Source organism: Ambystoma mexicanum, chromosome 8 (genome assembly GCF_040938575.1).
Source record: "Ambystoma mexicanum isolate Mex_15411 chromosome 8, UKY_AmexF1_1, whole genome shotgun sequence".
NCBI classification, from domain to species: domain Eukaryota; kingdom Metazoa; phylum Chordata; class Amphibia; order Caudata; family Ambystomatidae; genus Ambystoma; species Ambystoma mexicanum.
Genome location: NC_090929.1, coordinates 21,594,791 through 21,614,015, shown reverse-complemented (window position 1 = coordinate 21,614,015; position 19,225 = coordinate 21,594,791). Strand labels below are relative to the sequence as shown.

The following is a 19,225-nucleotide window of genomic DNA, read 5'->3' as shown; positions in this document are numbered from 1 at the left end:
CAGGAGTGGCTTTACCAGGGTCTTTAAGGTTGTTGTGCAACATGCCTGCCAGCATAGCTGGTGATAACAACCCCAAGGGAAAGATAGGGGAGAAAGAAAGACATTCTCAAAGAGAAGATAAAAGTTCGAACCCCCACTCTCCCTACTGTATGTTGGCCGTCGAGGCCAGGCCACGTGTTCGGCAGCGCCGAAGGATCTCCTCCGCCTCTTCCCCTCCGTCGAGAACTTGTTCAGCGGAGAAACAGCTTCACAGCTAACGTCGAGGGGAGGGATCGTTAACAATATAATAAGTATAATTAAGGACCGAGGTAAGCATTAGCAATGTCTCTCTAGGAGCGCCGCGAAAGGCGACCAGAAGCTGGGCGGAAAAAAACAATCTGAGGGACCTCGACGCGTGAGGGATTGTGGGTACAACGCACGTCACTATATTATTCCCCTTTGCATTAGGGGATACCTAAGACTTACCAGCAGTAATTTAACCCCCAAGTTGTTAACCACTAGCCATGGTTGACCTCCTGGGCTTGAAAGCACTGCAGGGTCAGTTGCTCCCTTTACCTTGTCTCCGGCTCCAGACTATAGCCCCCAGCAGCTAGCACAAGCTCTTCTCTACTGGCAATAAGAGGATTCTGCCAGATACTGGCGACCGCTCACAATAGCCTGATGGTACCGTTTTCCGTGATGGGTTCCGGGATAGGATATTGCCTACAGCAGGCTCCAAGCAGTGCACGCCCCACATTATCAAACCAAGGTCAGGGGCAGAGTCATAGCTTTCAGTAAGCTCTGCCTTGCTCACACCTTGCCTACTCGTCTTCAGTGGACTTTGGCGGGGACATGGATGTGAGCCTTACATTGTCATTTCCTGCCAGTGTTTCTGTACTGGGACAGTGCTAGATCCAACCAGATAAAACTTTAATGTGTAGATGCCACGCTCATGCTGTAATACACAGCCCAGCCGAAAAGCCAGGGAGCACTAGCCAGGTCTGAATGTAGCAGCCAAGTGTCTCTGTACAGGGACAGTGCTGGATATGACCAGATAGATGCCACGCTCATGCTGGAATACGCAGCCCAGCCCAAATCCAGAAAGCACTAGCCAGGTTTGAATGTAGCAGCCCAACAAGGCATTGATTAAGTGGCTGCCAAAAGTTTGATCAGATACACGATTGATTAGAGGCTGAGAGTCCACATTGCCCACAATTCTGTAGAACTAGTCCCATTTACTTTATTCATGTCCTGTGATGTGGCTCAGAAGACACAGAGGCAGTGTGCCGCCATGCCAAAGACACTTCTCAAGGCAAATATCTTCTGGGAAGTTAGTACTTCGACCCCTTAACCTGAGAAGGACTCTGCAGTGGTGCCTGCTTCCCTTCTTGCCCTAAAGGCAAGGCTGCAGTGCGTTTTCTGGAGCGAGAAAGACCCCAGTGGCAAGGACACCAAGCATGAGACAGCAATGGAGTAACTAGACAGAGCACAGGGCCTAGGTTACACAGCAACATCGGGGCAAAGGCAAGAGAAACAGCTAAGGGGTGCATCTGCCACTTTTACTCCCTACAAATAGGCAAATACTCCCAGAATTTTCAAATAGGGATTAGACATGTAGGACCTTGTGCCCCTGCTTTAACCCAAACAGCTCCATGGATGTATTTGGACTAGAAGTGCATGTAGTACAAGGAGGAAAAAAAGAAGGAGTATTACTGCCTGATCGGAAGAAGAAAACATGCATCTTAATGTACATGAGTAACTAAGTGCAAAGAAATTACAAAAACATTTCAGTTTTCCCCGCTTATAAGTTACTCCCATTGTGAAATGGACCCAAAACATCTTTTTACTCCCAAATAAATAGGGAGTAAAAATACACCCACTTCAAAAATCTTATCTGGAGCACTGGTTGGTGCCTCAGGAAGCATGTCTGCCTACCGACTGCTGCCGCAGGATAGTGACCGCACCATCGGAACAACTGTTCTCTCCCAACATATGGCTAACTGCTTCGGGGCACAAAGGAGTGCCGAAACAGCTGAAACTCCAATGAAAGTCCCTAGAGCTGCTATCCAGGGGTCCATCTAGGACAGCATCACCCCACTGAAAAGTTGTTGCCAGGAACAGGCTGTGCTTGGAAACGGACATTGATGAGCATTGGCCTGAAGGAAATCATTTGGCCTATCTTGATCAATGGATACAAATCTACATTGCAATGCAGCAGCAGCTGGCACTGATCCACTGGAAGGGCCGGTGCTGTAGAAAGATCAAGCCTCAGCAGAAACATCTTTAAAAGTTCCAGATTTGCCTGCAAAGATCTAGTTCAATGTAATTAAATGCATTGCAGCAACCTCCTAGTAAACCCTTGTGGACAGCCCTTTGTGCTTGTAATGCTGCATTTCTGTTGCCTCACTCCCCTTCCGAGAGCTGCATCCTGCCCGCTCGGGGTCATTACCCTACATGAGGTGCAGGACCTTTGGGGAATCCAAAGCAAAGCTAGATCAGGTTGGCAATCCCTCACGACACTTCCCTCACTGCTGTACCACTCTAGAACTAAAGCCTAGCTCCCTTGTTCTCTGGCTTGCTTTGTGCCCGTTGATACTTTTAGCCTGCCTTAATGACCAAAATAACATCTCGGAATGGGTGGCCTGTTTCTCCATTACCCTGTAGGTCCCCAAATGGCCATGTGTTTTGATTTGTCGCTCCTCCTTATCACTTCCATGTTGTTTGAAACATCCACAGGTTTTAAAGGAATAGTTCACTCAAAAAAGTTATTGGCCGGTCTTCAAGGATTTCCGAACGAAAGAAATGAGAGCCTATTTTGAAACAAATGACAACGGGGAAACCGACATGATGATGGTGCGGGAGGCCGCGAAATCCACTTTCCGGGGTCTCCCGATTACCAAGGGTTCCAGGCACAAGCGGGAAAGGGGTCTTATTGAGAAAAGGATCCGAGAAGAGTTGAGGGCCTTGCGGACTAGGCTCGGTCTTGACGGGGAGGACCGGGAAGCCCTCCTGGAGGAAATGCAAGAGAAGAGGCAGGCACTACATACAGTCCTCATAGGGGAAGTGATTAAGAAATTGTCGTATATGCGACAAAAATACTATGAACAGGGGAATAGAGTGGAGACTCTCCTGGCATGCAGGGCGAGGGGATGTAGAACAGAAAGGAGGGTGGGACTCAGACAAAGGGGACAACGCGTGTAAGAAGAGGGAGCAAATAGTGGAATGCTTCGCCGACTTCTATAGGGAACTCTACTTCAAACAAGGGGGTGAGTCGATGGAAGAGATTCAAGCGTACTTGGCTGAGCATCCTCTTCCCCGACTGACTGAGCCAGAGCTTGAGGCCCTTGAGGGGGAAATATCGGAACGAGAGGTGAACTGTGCCATTATGAGGTTAAAAGCGGGAAAAGCCCTTGGGGGAGACGAGTACACGGCGAATTTCTATAATAAACAGTGTCAACCCATTTTCAGGAAACTGTTGACCAAATTGTTTAACCAAATTAGAAACCAAGATTCAATCCCGCAGACGTTCCTACAGGCCCCAATTACTGTAATACCCAAACTGGGTAAGGACCAGACAGATTGTGGCTCATATAGGCCTATCTCCCTTCTGAACCTAGATGCTAAAATCTTCAACTGGCAACTCGACTAGAGATGCCTCCACCGCCTGATCCATCCAGTTCAAGTGGGATTCGTCCTGAACAGACAACATGCGAAAGACCCTCCATGTGTTGAACCCTAGGGTGGTCCACGAAGAGGGTGCCCTCTTGCTGGCACTCTATGCCGAGAAAGCCTTCGACAGGGTCAGCTGGGCCTTTATGGGGGAGTTCTTCTCTTCTCTGGGGATGGGACCGAGTTGGCTAGGCTGAATGTCTGCTTTATACTCCACTCCCTCAGCTAAGGTGGTTGCAAATGGGACGGAATCAAAGGCATTTTCCCTGGGGAGGGGCACAGGGCGGGGGTGTCCTCTATCCCCTAATATATGCACTGGTCATGGAGCCCTAGGCGATCTCTGTCCGAAAAGACAGAGGCAATCAATGGGGTATGGATGGGAGATTCCCACTGCAAGATCGGCTGTTTGCCGATGATGCTCTGCTCTATATCACAAGACCATCCCAGACGGTCCCCCGGGTGCTGCAGGGCCTAGCACACTACGGAGAGCTCTCCGGGTTTAAGGTGAATTTCGGGAAGTCGGTGGCGTTCATAGGGGGAAATCTGTCAGAGGTGGACTACGTGGGAGGGCTCCCCTTCCGGCTTCAGAGGGACAGGTTTCAATACCTGGGTGTTCAAGTGACACACAACTCCGACAACCTTTTCCCCGATAATTTTCTCCCGCTCTTGTCAGAAGTCAAGAAGGACATAGAAAGATGGGCGAGATCAGGACTCTCATGGATGGCGAGTCTCAACTTGGTGAAAATGGCGATTCTCCCGAAGTTCCTGTTCTTGTTCCAAATGCTCCCTGTGCAGATGCCCAAGACATTCCTAACAGAAGTGATTTCTCTGGGCGGGCAAGAAACATAGGATTTCATATGAAGTACTAACAAGGCCCAAGGAAGATGGAGGTGTGCGGTTTCCAGACTTGGAGACATATTACAAGGCCTCCCAGTTGAGGGTGTTGATCGATCACTTAACCCCGGGTACGGAAAAGCAGTGGGTAGCGATGGACAACAAGGTTCTTGCCCCGTTTGCGTTAGACGAGTGGCTATGGGTCCCCAGTGCACGCATCTCTAGAGGGGTCCTACACCAACCGGTGCTGGGGATCCTGTGGTCAGTGTGGAGGGAAGGGGGCTCCTACAGATGGCTTACAACCTGGCCTTCTCCATTGAGTTGTATCTGGCCCCCCCCCCGTTCATAGACAAGGTAGCTGAGCCAGCTGCAATTCAACAATGGTACGAAGCTGATCTCAGCAGGGCAGGCCAGCTCTGGGTGGGGGGCTCTTTTATACCCCTGAAAGATTTAGAGGAGGCTCTTGGGTTGGACAGCCTTTCACTGTTCCGCTATCTCCATCTCAAGGGAGTTGTCACCGAACCCTCATGGGGGAGTGAGGAGGGGGGAGGGGGGGATACTCTTAGGAGGGACCCGACTGATCTTTACAAACTCCTCCTTCTCTTAGCTCCAAGGGATCCTCCACCAGCGCGGATACAATTGGAAAAGGACCTTGGGGGGGAGAAATTCTTATGGACGATAAAAGATGGTCTAAAATTTGCAGACAAGCCAACCGTTCAGAGCCTGATGTTGGAATTGGAGCGAGGCCATTGAAGGTACTGCACAGGTGGCCCTACCCCCTGCAGAGGATTGCTAGAATGAGGGTGGGATATGACCCGCACTGTTGGAAATGTCAGACGATTAAAGGTGACTATATACAAATGTGGTGGAGGTGCCCGGTGGTCCAGACATACTGGAGAGAGGTCTTATCCTGGATTAAAGGGGTTGATGGAGTGGGGAGGACCTTGTGCCCTTGGCTGCTCCTCTTCGGAATTGATGTGGGGGATGACCACAAGGAAACCAAAGGTTATATGTTGCAGGTCTTGTTGGTGGCGGCTAGGTGTTGTCTGGCCCAGAGGTACTACATCTACAGACGTATTCCACATCTATGACAGGTAATCACCACAGCTGTGCTGCTTCGGAATATATTCGGCGTCTGCGTCGATGACGTCAATACATTGTCCTCGAGGGCCTCAGTCGAGCCAACGTCACCGGATGTTATAAGTAGGACGCACGACGCCTGTAGCCTCAGTTTTTTCCCCCAGAATGTGCGGCACTAATCTTCGGCCAGTATGACCACAGAAAGCCTTGCGGAAACATAAGCTGCAATCGCAAGAAATTCTGTAGTGGGGCAGGCTGGAAGGGTACGATGTGGAATACGTCGTTGGAACATCCCATCAAAAGAACGTTACCAGATAAGAAAGTAACTTGTTCTTCGAAGGGATTGGTTCCTCCGACGTATTCCACATCTATGACAGACTCCAAAAGCAGTACTAACGTATGGAGGTGGGAAAGAATTTAGAAAGTAGAATTTTAGAATGCCCAATTAAATTGCAGAATAAAGGACCGCCTTGCCAAAGGCCAGATCTTGTCCATGGATAGAATCCAAGGAGTAGTGTTTAACAAAAGTATGGACAGATGCTCATGTGGCTGCTTCACAAATGTTATGAATGGGAACACCCCTCTACAGGGCAGTAGAGGCAGCCACACCTCTAGTAGAATGGGCCCGTAAGCCTACCGGAGGGTCCTTACCCGCCAAGCGGTAACATTCAGACATTGTCAAGACAATCCATCTAGACAGTCTGCTTAGTAACAGCTTGTCCCAACTGCCTTCCAGGCGGGACTTAAATACAGTTTAAGGTTAGCAGTCTCAAAGGACAAGAATGTAAAGGCTCAAACGGAGATCCCATTAGGAATTTTAGAACCAGGTTCAAATCCCAACCGGGCACCTGGAAAGGTGACGGTGGGAACACATTAGTGAGCCCTTTCAGAAACTGAGATATCAAAGCAATCTTAAAATAAGAACACTCCTCAGACGAGTGCTTAAATATGGACAGCGCCGCCAGGGAACCTTTAATGGTACCCACTTGCAGGCCCTTGTGGGTTAACAAAAGCAAAAAAGACAGAAGCACAGGAATGACACATGAAAAAGGATCCACATTCTTAACCCTGCACCAGTCGCAGAACTTTCTCCAACGGCAACGGCACAGGGACTTAGTTGCGGGCCTTCTGGCCGAAAGCAACACCTCCATCACGTCTTCAGGAAGGTCCCAATCCTTATACCTCAACCTTTCAGAAGCCAAGCATGAAGGGTGAGGGACTTGACCTCTGGATGGAGAACCTGACACACCCCCCCCCCCCTCCCGTGAGAGCAGATCATCTCGGTAGGGAAGACGGTGTGGAGGGCAGATGGACATGTCGAGAAGGTCCGGGTACCACGTTCTCCTGGCCCATGCCGGAGCAATGAGGATCATCCGGGAACCGAACCTCCCGTAGCACTTGCGGAATGACGGGGACTGGAGGAAATGCGTACAGCAGTGGGAAGGACCACTCAACTACGAACGCGTCCCCCAAGGCACCTCTTGGAGGAAATTCCCGCAAGCAGAACCTTGCACTTCCAGTTGACACTGGTGGAGAAGAGATCCACTTGTGGGGTCCCCCAAAGGGCGAAGAGCTCCAGGAAAATCTCCCGAGCCAGCTCCCACTCGTGAGAGACCGTGCTCTGCCTGCTCAGAGCATCCGCCGCCTCGTTTTCGTCTCCGGCCAGATGAACTGCCGAGAACGAGAATTCCTACTGGATGGCCCAGAACCAGAGCTGCATTGCCTCTCTGCACAGAGGGAGACCCCCCCCCTTTTTGTTGAGGTAGTGCATGGCCACTGTGTTGTCCGTCAGGACATTCTTCCCTCGCACAGAAGGCAGAAAAGCCTTCAGGGCTAGTCTGATGGCCCTCAGCTCTAGATTGATATTGAGTATGGACTCCGGAGACCAACGACCGCTGACTGTCAACTCGTTGGCATGAGCTCCCCATCCCGTGAGGGACGCGTCCGCCACGATCGTCACCTCGGCCAGGGTAGCCAAAATGGAGCTCCTTTCAACAGGTTGCCTTTGACGGCCCACCACAGAAGATCCTGGGCGACCGAGGGCAGCACCTGAACAGGGTCTGACATCCTGCTGGAGGACTGCCCACTGGAGCTTGAAAGCCCATTGCAGAGATCTCATCCGCAACCTGGCCTCTGGCACCAGAAGAATGCTGGATGCCATGAGGCCAAACAACCTCAAGAACTCGAACGCCAGGAGCCTCTGGGCATGTTGAAACTTGCGCACCATCTGCAGAATGTGATGAGCCCTCACCTGGGGAGGCGAACACTGCCCCAGAGGTGTCGAGCACTGCACTGAAGTTGAGGGAGAAGCCCAGCTTGTGAAGGGAGTGGCAGGTGACTGACAGATGATCCAGGACTTGCTCCGGAGAGCGTGCCCTGATCAACCAATTGTCCAGGTAGGGGTAGACGTCAATCCCCCCCCCCCCCTTTCCTGAGATAAGCTGCCATCACCACCATGAGCTTGGTGAAGACCCTCGGGCGTAGGTCAATCCGAACAGCAGGACCCAGAACTGAAAATAGGAGTCGCCAACCACGAACCTCCGGTACTTCTTGTGCTTGGGATGAATCGGCACATGAAAAAAAGCGTCCTTGAGGTCAAGAGACACCAACCAGTGCTGAAGTTGAAGGGCCTGGAGGACTTGAGAGAGAGTAACCATCTTGAACTTGTCCTTCCTGAGGAGCTTGTTCAAACCGCGCAAGTCCATGATGGGTCTCAAACCCCCGTCTTTCTTCAGGATCAAAAAATAAAGGGGAATACCATCCCTTGTTCCTCTCCGCTACAGGCACCAGTTCTATGGCGCCTTTCTCCAGCAGGGATTTGATTTCCTGCGTAAGGAGTGGATTCAGACTCTTCAAATATAGATAACCTGGTGGATTGTCGCGAGGCCTCTGCCGGACAGGAAGACAGTAGCCGCGGGCTATGATCTCCAGAACCCACACATCTGAAGTAATGGCACGCCATTCCACAAGATGCTGCGCCAGCCTTCCCCCAAGTGGCGAAACCATGGGACATGGCCTCATGACGGAGCTGAAGCGGCTGCGGCATTGCCTGAGGATAAAGAGGCAACTGCCCGGGCGGCCTTGGCACCTCGAGTACCTTCTTTTCCACCTCTGGTACTCCTACGGTGGCCCCTTTGACTTGCAGCTCCTCTATATCTCCCAAAGGAAGAGTAGTATCAAAAAGGAACCTCCCCTCCATTGCTGTCCCCTAGGACGAAAAGGCGGAGGTTTGGCGAACCGCAGCGCTCAACGACTTCGCTGCAGCTTTGGAGGTCTGCAACCCCTCAAGACTCTCGTCAGCCTTGCTGCCAAAAAGATTCACCATCAAAGGGCATGTTGATAAGCCGGGCTTGCACATCAGGAACAAACCCCCCGACTTTCGCAACCACGCAAAGCTGCGCATTACGGTGCTCGCCGCCATGGACCGGCTGACACAATCTGCCATGTCCAGACCAGACCAAACGGATTCACACATGGCATCCTGAACAAGAGCAAGGACGCCATCCCGTTCCTCCCCTTCAGGAATATGTTCAGCCGCCAAAGTCACACAATTTCAGAGTGTGAGTGAAACGTGCTAAGGCACACACGGAGTTGGCTGCCTGTAAAGCCATACCCCCCTGAAGAAAACACTTACTTCTCCCAGCCATCAAAACGCTTGTTGCCCCCATCAGGAGGGATGGTAGGGCACAACGCCTGTTTTGCTAGGGCCTTAGCCGCCTGCACCATCAAACTCTCCGGAGTGGGGTGCATAGTCAAGTAGCTGGAGTCACTACTGGCTGGACGGTATTTTTTCAGCAAAGACTTGCCCACTGCCGGGAGACTCTCCGGAGCAGTCCAAGCTGCTGCCACTCTTCTTTGCAAGGCCATATGGAATGGCAGTACCGGGTCAGTTGGTGGACCTTGGTCCAAGATATCCCTCAGGTCATCCTGCAGAAAATCCCCTGGTGGCGCAGACCACCCCAAGTACTCCCGTCACCCTCGACATGCGGCGCCGGTACGAAAATTCAGCATGCGTACCCGGCTCAGGCCTGCCAAACTCAACCTCCGGGGGAGGTGTCCAGACCACTGGCATCGTGCGAAGACTGACTCCGGTCTCCCAACTGGCTATGACCAGATAACAGGTCATCAGGCACCTCCTCAGGAACCAAATCAGACCCTTCATTCACCTCAGAAATATAATCAAGAGGCTGGAATAAATCCCTTGAGGGCACAGAAAAAGGCACAACCACTTGTTTGGACTTACCAAAGCCTTAGAGGTTTCCACCGGTCTACGGGGCACCTCTGATAAAGCCTCCTGGAAAGGAGTCGACGGAATCTGCGTCGAGCGGATTGCTTCAACCCAGGCCTTCAGGGCGGTGCCCCGAGCGCGTCTTTCGAAGGCCTTTGCGTCAATGTCTTCTTTGAAGACCTCACAGGCTCAGACGGTCTCGATGGCGTAGAGGACCGGGACCTAGAGCGGGCCTGGCTAGAGCAGGCCTGGCTAGAGCGATCCACCTTGTCCGACCGGGACCTCGAAGGTTCCCGGTGATTGCGCCAACCACTCGAGCTCGAAAGCGTGCGAACGGTGGCTCTAGCACGTTCCCTGCTGGTGTCTTTCGACAGCGCGGACAGAACGGAGCCCTGCGACTGAAAAATCGCCATCATCTCCTTACGAAATGAATCCCATTCCGCAGGAGAGGAATGCTTGTTGGGACAAGCAACCAGCCAACGGGTGGAGTCCTCGGACGAGGAAGGCGACCGGTGACGGCGCCTCCGGGAGTGCCTCGAAGAGGCAGAGGCATGGCGGAACCCACTCCAGGACCGAGATCCCCTGGACTTACGCCAACGCGGAGAGTCCCCCTTCAAATAGTCGGTCGAAAGCCCAGTGGATTTCAACTTTCGGGGCTTGGACACCCTACCAAGAGAAAGCTTCTTCCGCTCCCGCAAGGCCTTCGATGTTAACGACTGGCAATCGGCACAATCGTCAGTGGCGTGGTCCTCACTGAAGCACCAGAGGCAGGCGTTGTGCAGGTCCGTCAGCGACATCTTGGAATCGCAGTCCCGACACTTCTTGAAACCCGGCTGCGGGGTAGAAGCAGACAAAGACATCATGAAATCTTAACAAATGGGTTCGAAGAACCGATAACTCAGAAGAACCGAGGCACGCCGAGATCTCCGAAGCGAACACATTCGCGAAAAAAAACGAATGAGGGTACCGGCGTTGTGCGTCCTACTTTTAACATCAGGTGACGTCGGCTCGACGGAGGTCCTCGAGGACAGCATATCGACGTCATCGACGCAGGATGCAGACACCAACATTTTTCCGAAGCAGCACAGCTGTGGTGATTACCTGTCATAGATGTGGAATACGTCGGAGGAACCAATCCCTTCGAAATACAACGTTTTTGTAAATGCTGCAGGTTTCTTTCTACGTTTCCCGGGCTCCTCCGGTTCGGAGGAGCCCGGGAAACGTAGAACGAAAACCACAGCATTTATAAATACAACAAAGTTGTTTTTATGTTTGCTGTGGTTCAGCTTTGAGTCTCCTGGGCTCCCCGGGTCGAGGGAGTCCACGAGACTCAAAGCTGAACCACAGCAAACAAATACGTTATAAATGCTGCGGTTTTCTTTCTAAGTTAAATAGAAAACCGCAGCATTTATTTTGCAGTGCTTTGAGAAAAGAATGAAATTTAAAACACTTACTAGCAGCAGCTTGTCTTAATCGCTGCTCTCTGGCAATAATGAAGCAAAAGTCACCTGCTGGTAGCTTTTGTTTATTACAGCTGGCTAGCATTTGCTTCATTAGTGCCACAAGGGCAGAGATTAAGGCAAGCACGTGAGGCTCATCCATATCACAAAAATGAAATGTGTGACTGAGCCTCATTTGCTCAAAAGTTTACATAGAAGCTAAAATATATAGTTTTTTTGATCATGGCCCATCTTTTGATCCAATAAAATGTTTGAGTGAACTATTCCTTTAATTGCTTGATCGACTAAGAGTGCACAAGCTGAGGGCTTAAATAGTACCACGGCCACCTCAAGTTCAGGCAACTTGTCGTTGCACCTACTTTTCACCTGTGTTCCCTTCACTGCTAGCACCCTGTCTGCTAACGGTTTGCAAGTCCTCCAGCAATTCTCTCTCTTTGAAGAGCATTATCCTCCCCCGTCCCTCTACGCACAAGCAGGCTTGTGAGCTGATGGTCTGATCTGCTGTGTGCTCTGTACTCCATGCCCCAATTAGGCCAGTTTGTGCACAGCCAGCAGAAGGGTCTAAGCTCATTCTCGTGTCCCAGTTACGAAACTGTGGGTGTTCGGGTAAATAGACTGGCATAAGAGGTTAAGTAAATAAAGCAGAACCTGGAAGGGGGTGGGGCTGAGGAAGGTGGTCCTCGATGCATCGCCTCCAAGGGTCATACCGCACAGCTCCCCTCCTCTTTCCACACACTACCCAATACGTAGACTCCTAGTCCTCCCCAAGCGGCTTCTTAAGGGACTTCCGCATATATACTAATTTCCACTGATAATGTATCATAGCAAAGTAATCAAACTGAACAGATTTGTAGATTTAATTAAAGATTATTTTACTTAAATACTTTATTTCAGCTGTCATCAGGATCCTACTTTCAAATCCATTCCTCAAGATACGAGTCTCGCTAACAATTTGTTCTTTTTTTGGTTTTCTGAAAAAAGGACTGATGTGTCTTGGTGACATTCCTCAGACTGTTGGACTGTCTGGTTACTTCACTTTTTAGCACCACCTGGTTCACATTCTCCATGTCCCAAAGCCACAACACAGGGGCTCTGGATTCTCCCATCTCTTGGCACTCATCGCAAGGAAGTTTCCAGCTTTGGAGTTTTTTCCCCCCGCTTGAAGACTGGGCTCATATTTCCCAGGCTATTGCATACCCTTTCGTTCTCCTGCAACTCAAGGCTTTCCACTTATTCAATACTCAAGGTTACCTGTTCCTCTTTTCTCCAAAGCATTAAATGTTCCAGATGATTTTACTGCAACTCCTCAATGAAGCCATATCAGGGGGATCGGGGGAGTGCAAGGCTTGACTTCTATCCCTCTGGAAGAGTAGCCTTGCTTACTGATGTGCTCCTTAACATGCCGGCCCAGGTCTCATCAGAACGCCATCATGCAGGCGATTCTGTCCAGCAGGTACCCAACTCGGATGGGCATCCGTTCAATCGAAAGGACAGGCTTTAAGCAAAAGCAAGATGCATGCAAGTTTCTCTTCCCCAAGCACACGTGAGAAGGACACACCAACATTCCCTCTACATTGTCCCAGCAGAACCCACATGTTCATGCCTTCAAAATTAACAACGTTCCGCAAAGCAGACTACACATCCCCTTCTCCAGTCTCCCTCACCCCCACCCACCCCCGCTTGCTTGCGGACAATCCCCAAAGCCCACCTACTCTTACCTTAATATCATTGGTCTCCATGATGGATGGTGAAGAGGAGATCTGCTTGGCAGGATGCTGGATCTTGGATGAGTGCTCATTTGGGAGGCTGGACTGGTCCTTGGTGCGGCCAGCACTACCCTGTAACGTCTGCGAGACCATCTTATCCAGCACCCACCCAGAGTGCAGGGACAGCTTTGGAGAGCACTGGCAGATGGACAAGAGATCCTGAAAGGGAGAACAGAATACTATGAAACAAAGGAAGATGACACTAAAGAAAAGCAGGCCTGCGCAGAACTAACAAAACCCTTACATAAATGTCCAATGCAGTGCACAAAGTGAAAGCATTACACAGATGCAATAATGCGCTTTCAAGGTCACACAGGTCTTCAAAAGTGATGGGGAGGACACAGTAATGAGCATTTAACATCAAAGGCTGGCATGCAAGGAATGATGTGATGGTCTTATTCAACAGCGATAAACCTACACAGCAGAACCGCTAGCTCACCAACAAACCAGGTATTTAGGTCACCTGTTTGCTATTGAGTTCTAGAACTGTCAGCAAAGAAAGGTGGGTCAAAACCAGGTAATGGGCACGCTTGGGTTGATGATCACGATTGAACCCCTATATTCGATAGACAGCTGCAGATCCCAGCACTAATTAGGCTAACCCCTGCCTAATACTGAACCAAGTTAACTAGAAAACGTGCCAGTATCAAGTGCGCTTGTCCCGATTTAGTAGATGTACAGCTATTGTCACATAATACAAGAAAATATGGGATATTCAATGTGCCAACCTGATTTATTAAGCATATTTAAAATTTGCCTGAAGGTTTTGCAAACGTGACTTCTGTAACTGGGTAGAGTTTTGTCAGACTACACAGGACCTATGTGCCATCTTGAGGGCAGGTGGCACTGTCTGGTGCCCTGCATGACTCGGCAGACACTTCCTGGACCTTATCCCAGTCTTCCACACACTGCTCAGGCGGTAAGGGGCCAGTATTGCCCCTCAGTGAGTCACACATGGAGTGGATACAGGCCACAAAGTAGGGACATGGAGTGTACAGGTAAGCCCAAATTGTTAGCAAGTCCATTGCAGGTGCTCCTCTGGGGTCCAGCAAGACGACTGCTCTACTCCCACAGCACAGGAATGGGCAGCCAAACCCTTACAACCTCTGGAGGAGAGAAAAGAGAGGTTCGAGCGTCAGATCATATAGGAGGCCTACTCTGACCGACTGCCCAGGGTCCAGGTTGTATTGGGCAGCAACCCGCTTCGACAATTCCTGGTGACCTGGAGCATGTGAAGGCCTTCATAATATAGGGCTTTATCACATGGTTGCAAGGCAACAACAACAACAAAAAAACGTTAACTGCAATGTAATGCATCAGGATTTATAAAGCGCAACTAAGGCCCTTAGGCGTCTAGGCACTGAACACTAGGCAGACATTTTGGGGGAAACCCTGGCAGTGTGAAAGGGAGCCAATTAGAAGAGCCAAGTTTTAAGAGCCAAGTTTTAAGAGCCTTACGAAATGCCAGATACTCAATAGTTCTCAAAGCGAGAGGAAGCCCATTCCAGAGTATAGGGGCAAGCACCTAGAAGGAGCGACCCCCCCCCCAAACCGGGCTTGCCGATACCTCAGTACAGCACAAGCCAAGGTGAGCAAAGGCATCTACTGGGACGATCGCGCTCCATCTTGCTTTTCAAGTAGCTATACACTGTATCAAGAAGAGCCCGGTGGGTAATGCAAATAGTCACTCAACTCGGGCCTTCACAGGTAGCCAGTGAATTTGACGCAACAGACTGGCAGATGAGGTCAGTCAAGGGGCATTGAAGGCCAGCCTGGCCACTGAGTTTTGAAGTACTTGCAGCCGCTGTATCACATGTTTTGGTTGCCCTAAATAAACCCCAATGCAATAATCCTGTGATCCCATTATTGTAGGGGTGACTACCTTGGGGCAAAATCTTTCTCAAGACCAAGTTTGCCAAAACCAGTATTAAAACCAGCTGCAATCTGAGCTTCACGAGAACCGTTAGCCAAAAGCCTCACTCGCTAGGCTTTTCACTGATGTACTAAGCATCGGGCACAGCCCAAGAGAGTCTGGCCAGAACTGTCAACTTCAAGAACTAGTAACTGCCCGAGTACCGAACATTAGCTCTTCAGTCTTTTACCCATTGAGTTTTAACCAGTTGGAAGACATCCATCTGCCTATAGTGGAAAGAAAGTTTCACAGTTTAGCAGAAGTCTCAATTGTGGGAGAGTCCAGTCGAAACACCATTTGTGTGTCATCAGATTAAGTGTAGACTAGACCTCTGGACTTAAAGATAAGATCTGCCAGTGGATGCAAATACAAATTAAACAAGAGAGGGGATAAAGCCGACCCCAGGGGGACACCACAAAGAAGAGCAGAGAGGGGGGCGGGGCAGATGCCAAGCCTGAAAACAAACAGCTTGTATACACTCCACGATGAATGAAGCAAACCATGCCAGTGGTTCCCGTGATCCCCAGCCTTCTTCAGACGGGCCAGCAGGATGCCATGATCCACTATATCAAAGGCCGCAGGGAGGTCAAGGAGAATCAATACTCTGGCCCCTCCACAACCTTGAATAATGCTGCTCTATGTAAGTAGAGCTCTGTCACTGCTATGCACGGCTTAGGAGACCAACATATGCCAACACAAATGGCAGTCAGACCCACAGTTCCTACAGGACATGAAGAGTAAAAACACTTGAGGAAAGATGTTAAGTCTGACTTTTTAAGGTTGTTTAATTTGATGACCATCACAAAACAAAGCCCAAATGAGCTCTGAACATTATTTGCAAGAGCAGATTTCCCACATCAATTAATGCAGTGTGAGAAGTCATCAGCACGGCAATGGTTGAGACAAGGTTGCTTTAGGGACCCGAACTGATGAACTTGTGGGATTTTGTTGTACTGCATTGCAACCATAACGTTGCTTTAGCTAAATGTTTTCATTGAAGGATCAAGACCACCAGCTTTGGTTTGTGGTAGAACTGCTCAAATTCTCACATAGCAACCTCAAAGAATCCTGGGTTCTGCCTCTTCACAAGAAGCAAACACTAGACCCTGCTATTCCCACCAATTACAGGCCCATCACCACGGTGCCGTTCCTGTTAAAGATAATAGAGTAGCATACCTGCAAATCCAGCAATATCTTGAAACTCACAAACTACTAGGTGCCCGCCAATCGGGGTTCAGAACACAGCACGGTACTGACAGCCCTAATCGATCTTAAAACCCAGATCAACGAGATTAACGACAAAGGGAACACTGCCATGCTACTCCTCCTCCTCCTCGACCGGTCGGCAGTGTTCGACCTGGTGGATATCCCAGTCCTGTGCGAACACCTGGCCACGGCTGCCCACTTCTCGAAAGAGGCCATAGCCTGGATCCAATCATTTTTGGACAATCGAACTATGAGGGTCTTGTCTTCTCCACTCGAGCCTCAGCAGACCCCATCAAAATAACCTGCGGGGTACCCCAGGGCTCCTGCGTCTCCCCCACCCTCTACAACATCTTTACCAAGCCCCTATTTGACAAGTTGGACAGACTGGGTGTCTCATACACTAATTATGCAGATGACACCCAGATCCTAATACCCCTTTCGGGAAACTTCGATTCAGATACGGCCTTGGTAAACAAAATATATCATCATTCAGGCATGGATGGCCACACAGGGCTTATGCCTGAATGATAAGAAAACCGAAATCCTGCTCCTCGGATCCAATGCCAATCTAAAACAACTCAGCTCCAACTACAAGGCTTTCAACATTGATGGCAACACAGTGGGCAAAACAATGAAAATGTTAGGCTTTCAACTAGATCCAGCCATGTCACTAAAAAAACAAGTTAACTCACTAGCATCCTCTAGCGCCTACACGTGCAAGCTAATCAGGGCAAGCAGAGCCTTCCTCACCCAAGCTAGCTGCATCATCATCGCCAATGCCCCAATACTTTCCAGACTGGACTATTGTAATGCCATGTACCTAGGAGCCAACAAATACATACCCAATAAACTACAGACACTACAAAATAACGCTCTCAGAACAGCCCTTAACCTACCCTCCAAGGAACACATTAACAAAAGGAGAGAACACAAATGGCTCAAAATCTGTGACCGCATCTCACTCAAAACGGAATCACTCACTTTCAAATGCTTAAACAATGCAGCCCCCCCTATCTCGCATCCAGAATAAAGAAAAAAACCTTCACCCGCCCCACCAGATAGATTAACTCTTACTGCCTGCAGGTACCCAAATTCAGACAAAAGAAATCCGGCGGCAGTAGTTTCCCTGTCTTGGCAGCCCAACACTGGAACGCCCTCCCACACATCAGGACAGACCAATCCTACTACAGCTTCAGGCGAAACACCCTCACCTGGTTACGATCCAATGATCCCCATGACTAACCCTGCCATCTCACATGCCCATGCCATTGTTCAACCTGACTGCTTCTATGTACAGCATTAAGTATGTAAATATGTAAGTAATTGATTAACTATATGTATCTATGTACATTCCACGCAATGTAATGCTATGCTTTATATTCATGTGTGCCTTATCCTGTAACGAAGTTTTTATGTAATCTTACCTTCCTGTTCTCTGTTGCGCCCTGTTACCTCTGGGTTTTGCGCGCTATACTAAATAAACAAACATAAGATTCCAAGAAGGCTGCCAAGCAGTGTAGACACGGCAGACTGAGCTCCGTGCCCCATCGGAAGCCCGGATCTGTAGAGAAAGCTTTTTAAAAAGACAAACAAGAACATGAAACATGCACCTGGCACATGCGGTTAGTAGGAAGCGAGATCTACCCATGGCAAGGAGCAACGGGATGGATTAGGGGAGGAGCTGCCCCGAGGCGAGATAGGCAGCGCTCACGAATCAGCAGACGGGGAGACAGTAGTCTATGCCCAATCCTAGATTCAACAAGGAGAAGCATTGACCTGCCACACATAAACTTGACTGCTTAAGGTTGCAGCAGAACAAAACAACGCTCAGGGAACCGCCTGGAATCTTGCTGAGCCCCCAAGGAGACCCGCTGGCCCTATGAACACCGGGCGGACCCTACAATGTAAGCCTGGTGCGCCATCTCCATACTGCCTAATATACAGCCCGTAATGATATGTAGTCCCCCGGGGGGATTCACAGACCTCAAAGTTGGGGTGTGGCTCCCACACCATACACTGTTGACTGTTCCCTTTTTCTGACCCGGTAGGATGCACCTGAGGTAGGCGCAGCGAGACCTGTGGGAGGCAGAGCTCTGGGTGGGGGAGGGGTGGAGCGTCTGGAAGAACCACGCCCCAGCTGCCTTGCACTTCAAAAAAAGTTACAATGGGCACCAACAGAGATACCCTGATAGTCAGCATAATCAGCAAACTAGCGGATTAGTGCAGGAGGCACACAGTATTACATCACTATCCAGATCAGAGGGTCTTGCAGGAGGGCTATTGGATGACATAGGTGGGTTGTAACAGCTTTGACCCACGGGGAGAACTTGCACGTATAGGACACACCTCTGGGAAGGATCTGTGCAAATCAGAGGGCGATTGGAACCTTCCACACAACCAACAAAGCTAAGGAAGTCCTCATGTGATAATAGTGTATATTTTACTACATTAGTGAGCAAGTTTTACCTGCATTGATGACGCCCGGACCAGGGGAGAAGCACGCTTTAGGTTGACCCGCTGTGAAAGCATTTAATAACAGGGAACAACTTCCTCCCACATTATCCATATTCCACACTTTCTGTAAGGCTTGCGCTCCAAAATCGGGAACTAATGGAAGCACCCAACTATAACTATCATTTAAAAGTAGGCACAGCTCCAGGGGTGCACTTGGTCAATGCCAGAGCCCAAGGGGAAAAGAAAAGAGCGAATTTCCACGCTCCCACCACCGCTAAAGAGAATCCCATTAGAACCTGCTGACTTAGGTCAGGTGGGGCCCAGAAACATCCAGTACACACGAGCGAGTTGCCGGAGGTACAGACCGACAGCACAGACACCAACATGGCAGCCTCGAAAGAATATTTAAAGCAATGCTTTCAAGTTTAAGGATAAAGATTCAAACGCACGAAGACCGGTGGAAGTAGCTTCCCGGTCAAAGCTGCCCAATACTGGAACTCCCTCCCTCCGCCTCTGAGGGAAGACTTACCCTACCCACGCTGCAGGTCCATTCTCATCCACTGGTTCAAGGAAAACGACCACTGACAGATAGACTAATCCTGCTCTGCTTGTTTATACTGTATATAATGTCTGTCTA

At 49.9% G+C, this 19,225-nt stretch overlaps 1 protein-coding gene across 2 annotated transcripts in view; it reads right to left on the bottom strand.

Annotated features, from left to right (window-relative positions):
• The window catches only part of GLE1 (GLE1 RNA export mediator), a 570,581-nt gene that overhangs the window by 485,475 nt on the left and 65,881 nt on the right, over positions 1 to 19,225 (bottom strand). For both annotated transcript variants that reach the window (XM_069609167.1, XM_069609166.1), the window contains exon 2: positions 12,969 to 13,175. In XM_069609167.1, coding sequence (XP_069465268.1) covers positions 12,969 to 13,175 — 207 coding nt within the window. The remainder of the gene's footprint in view (positions 1 to 12,968; positions 13,176 to 19,225) is intronic.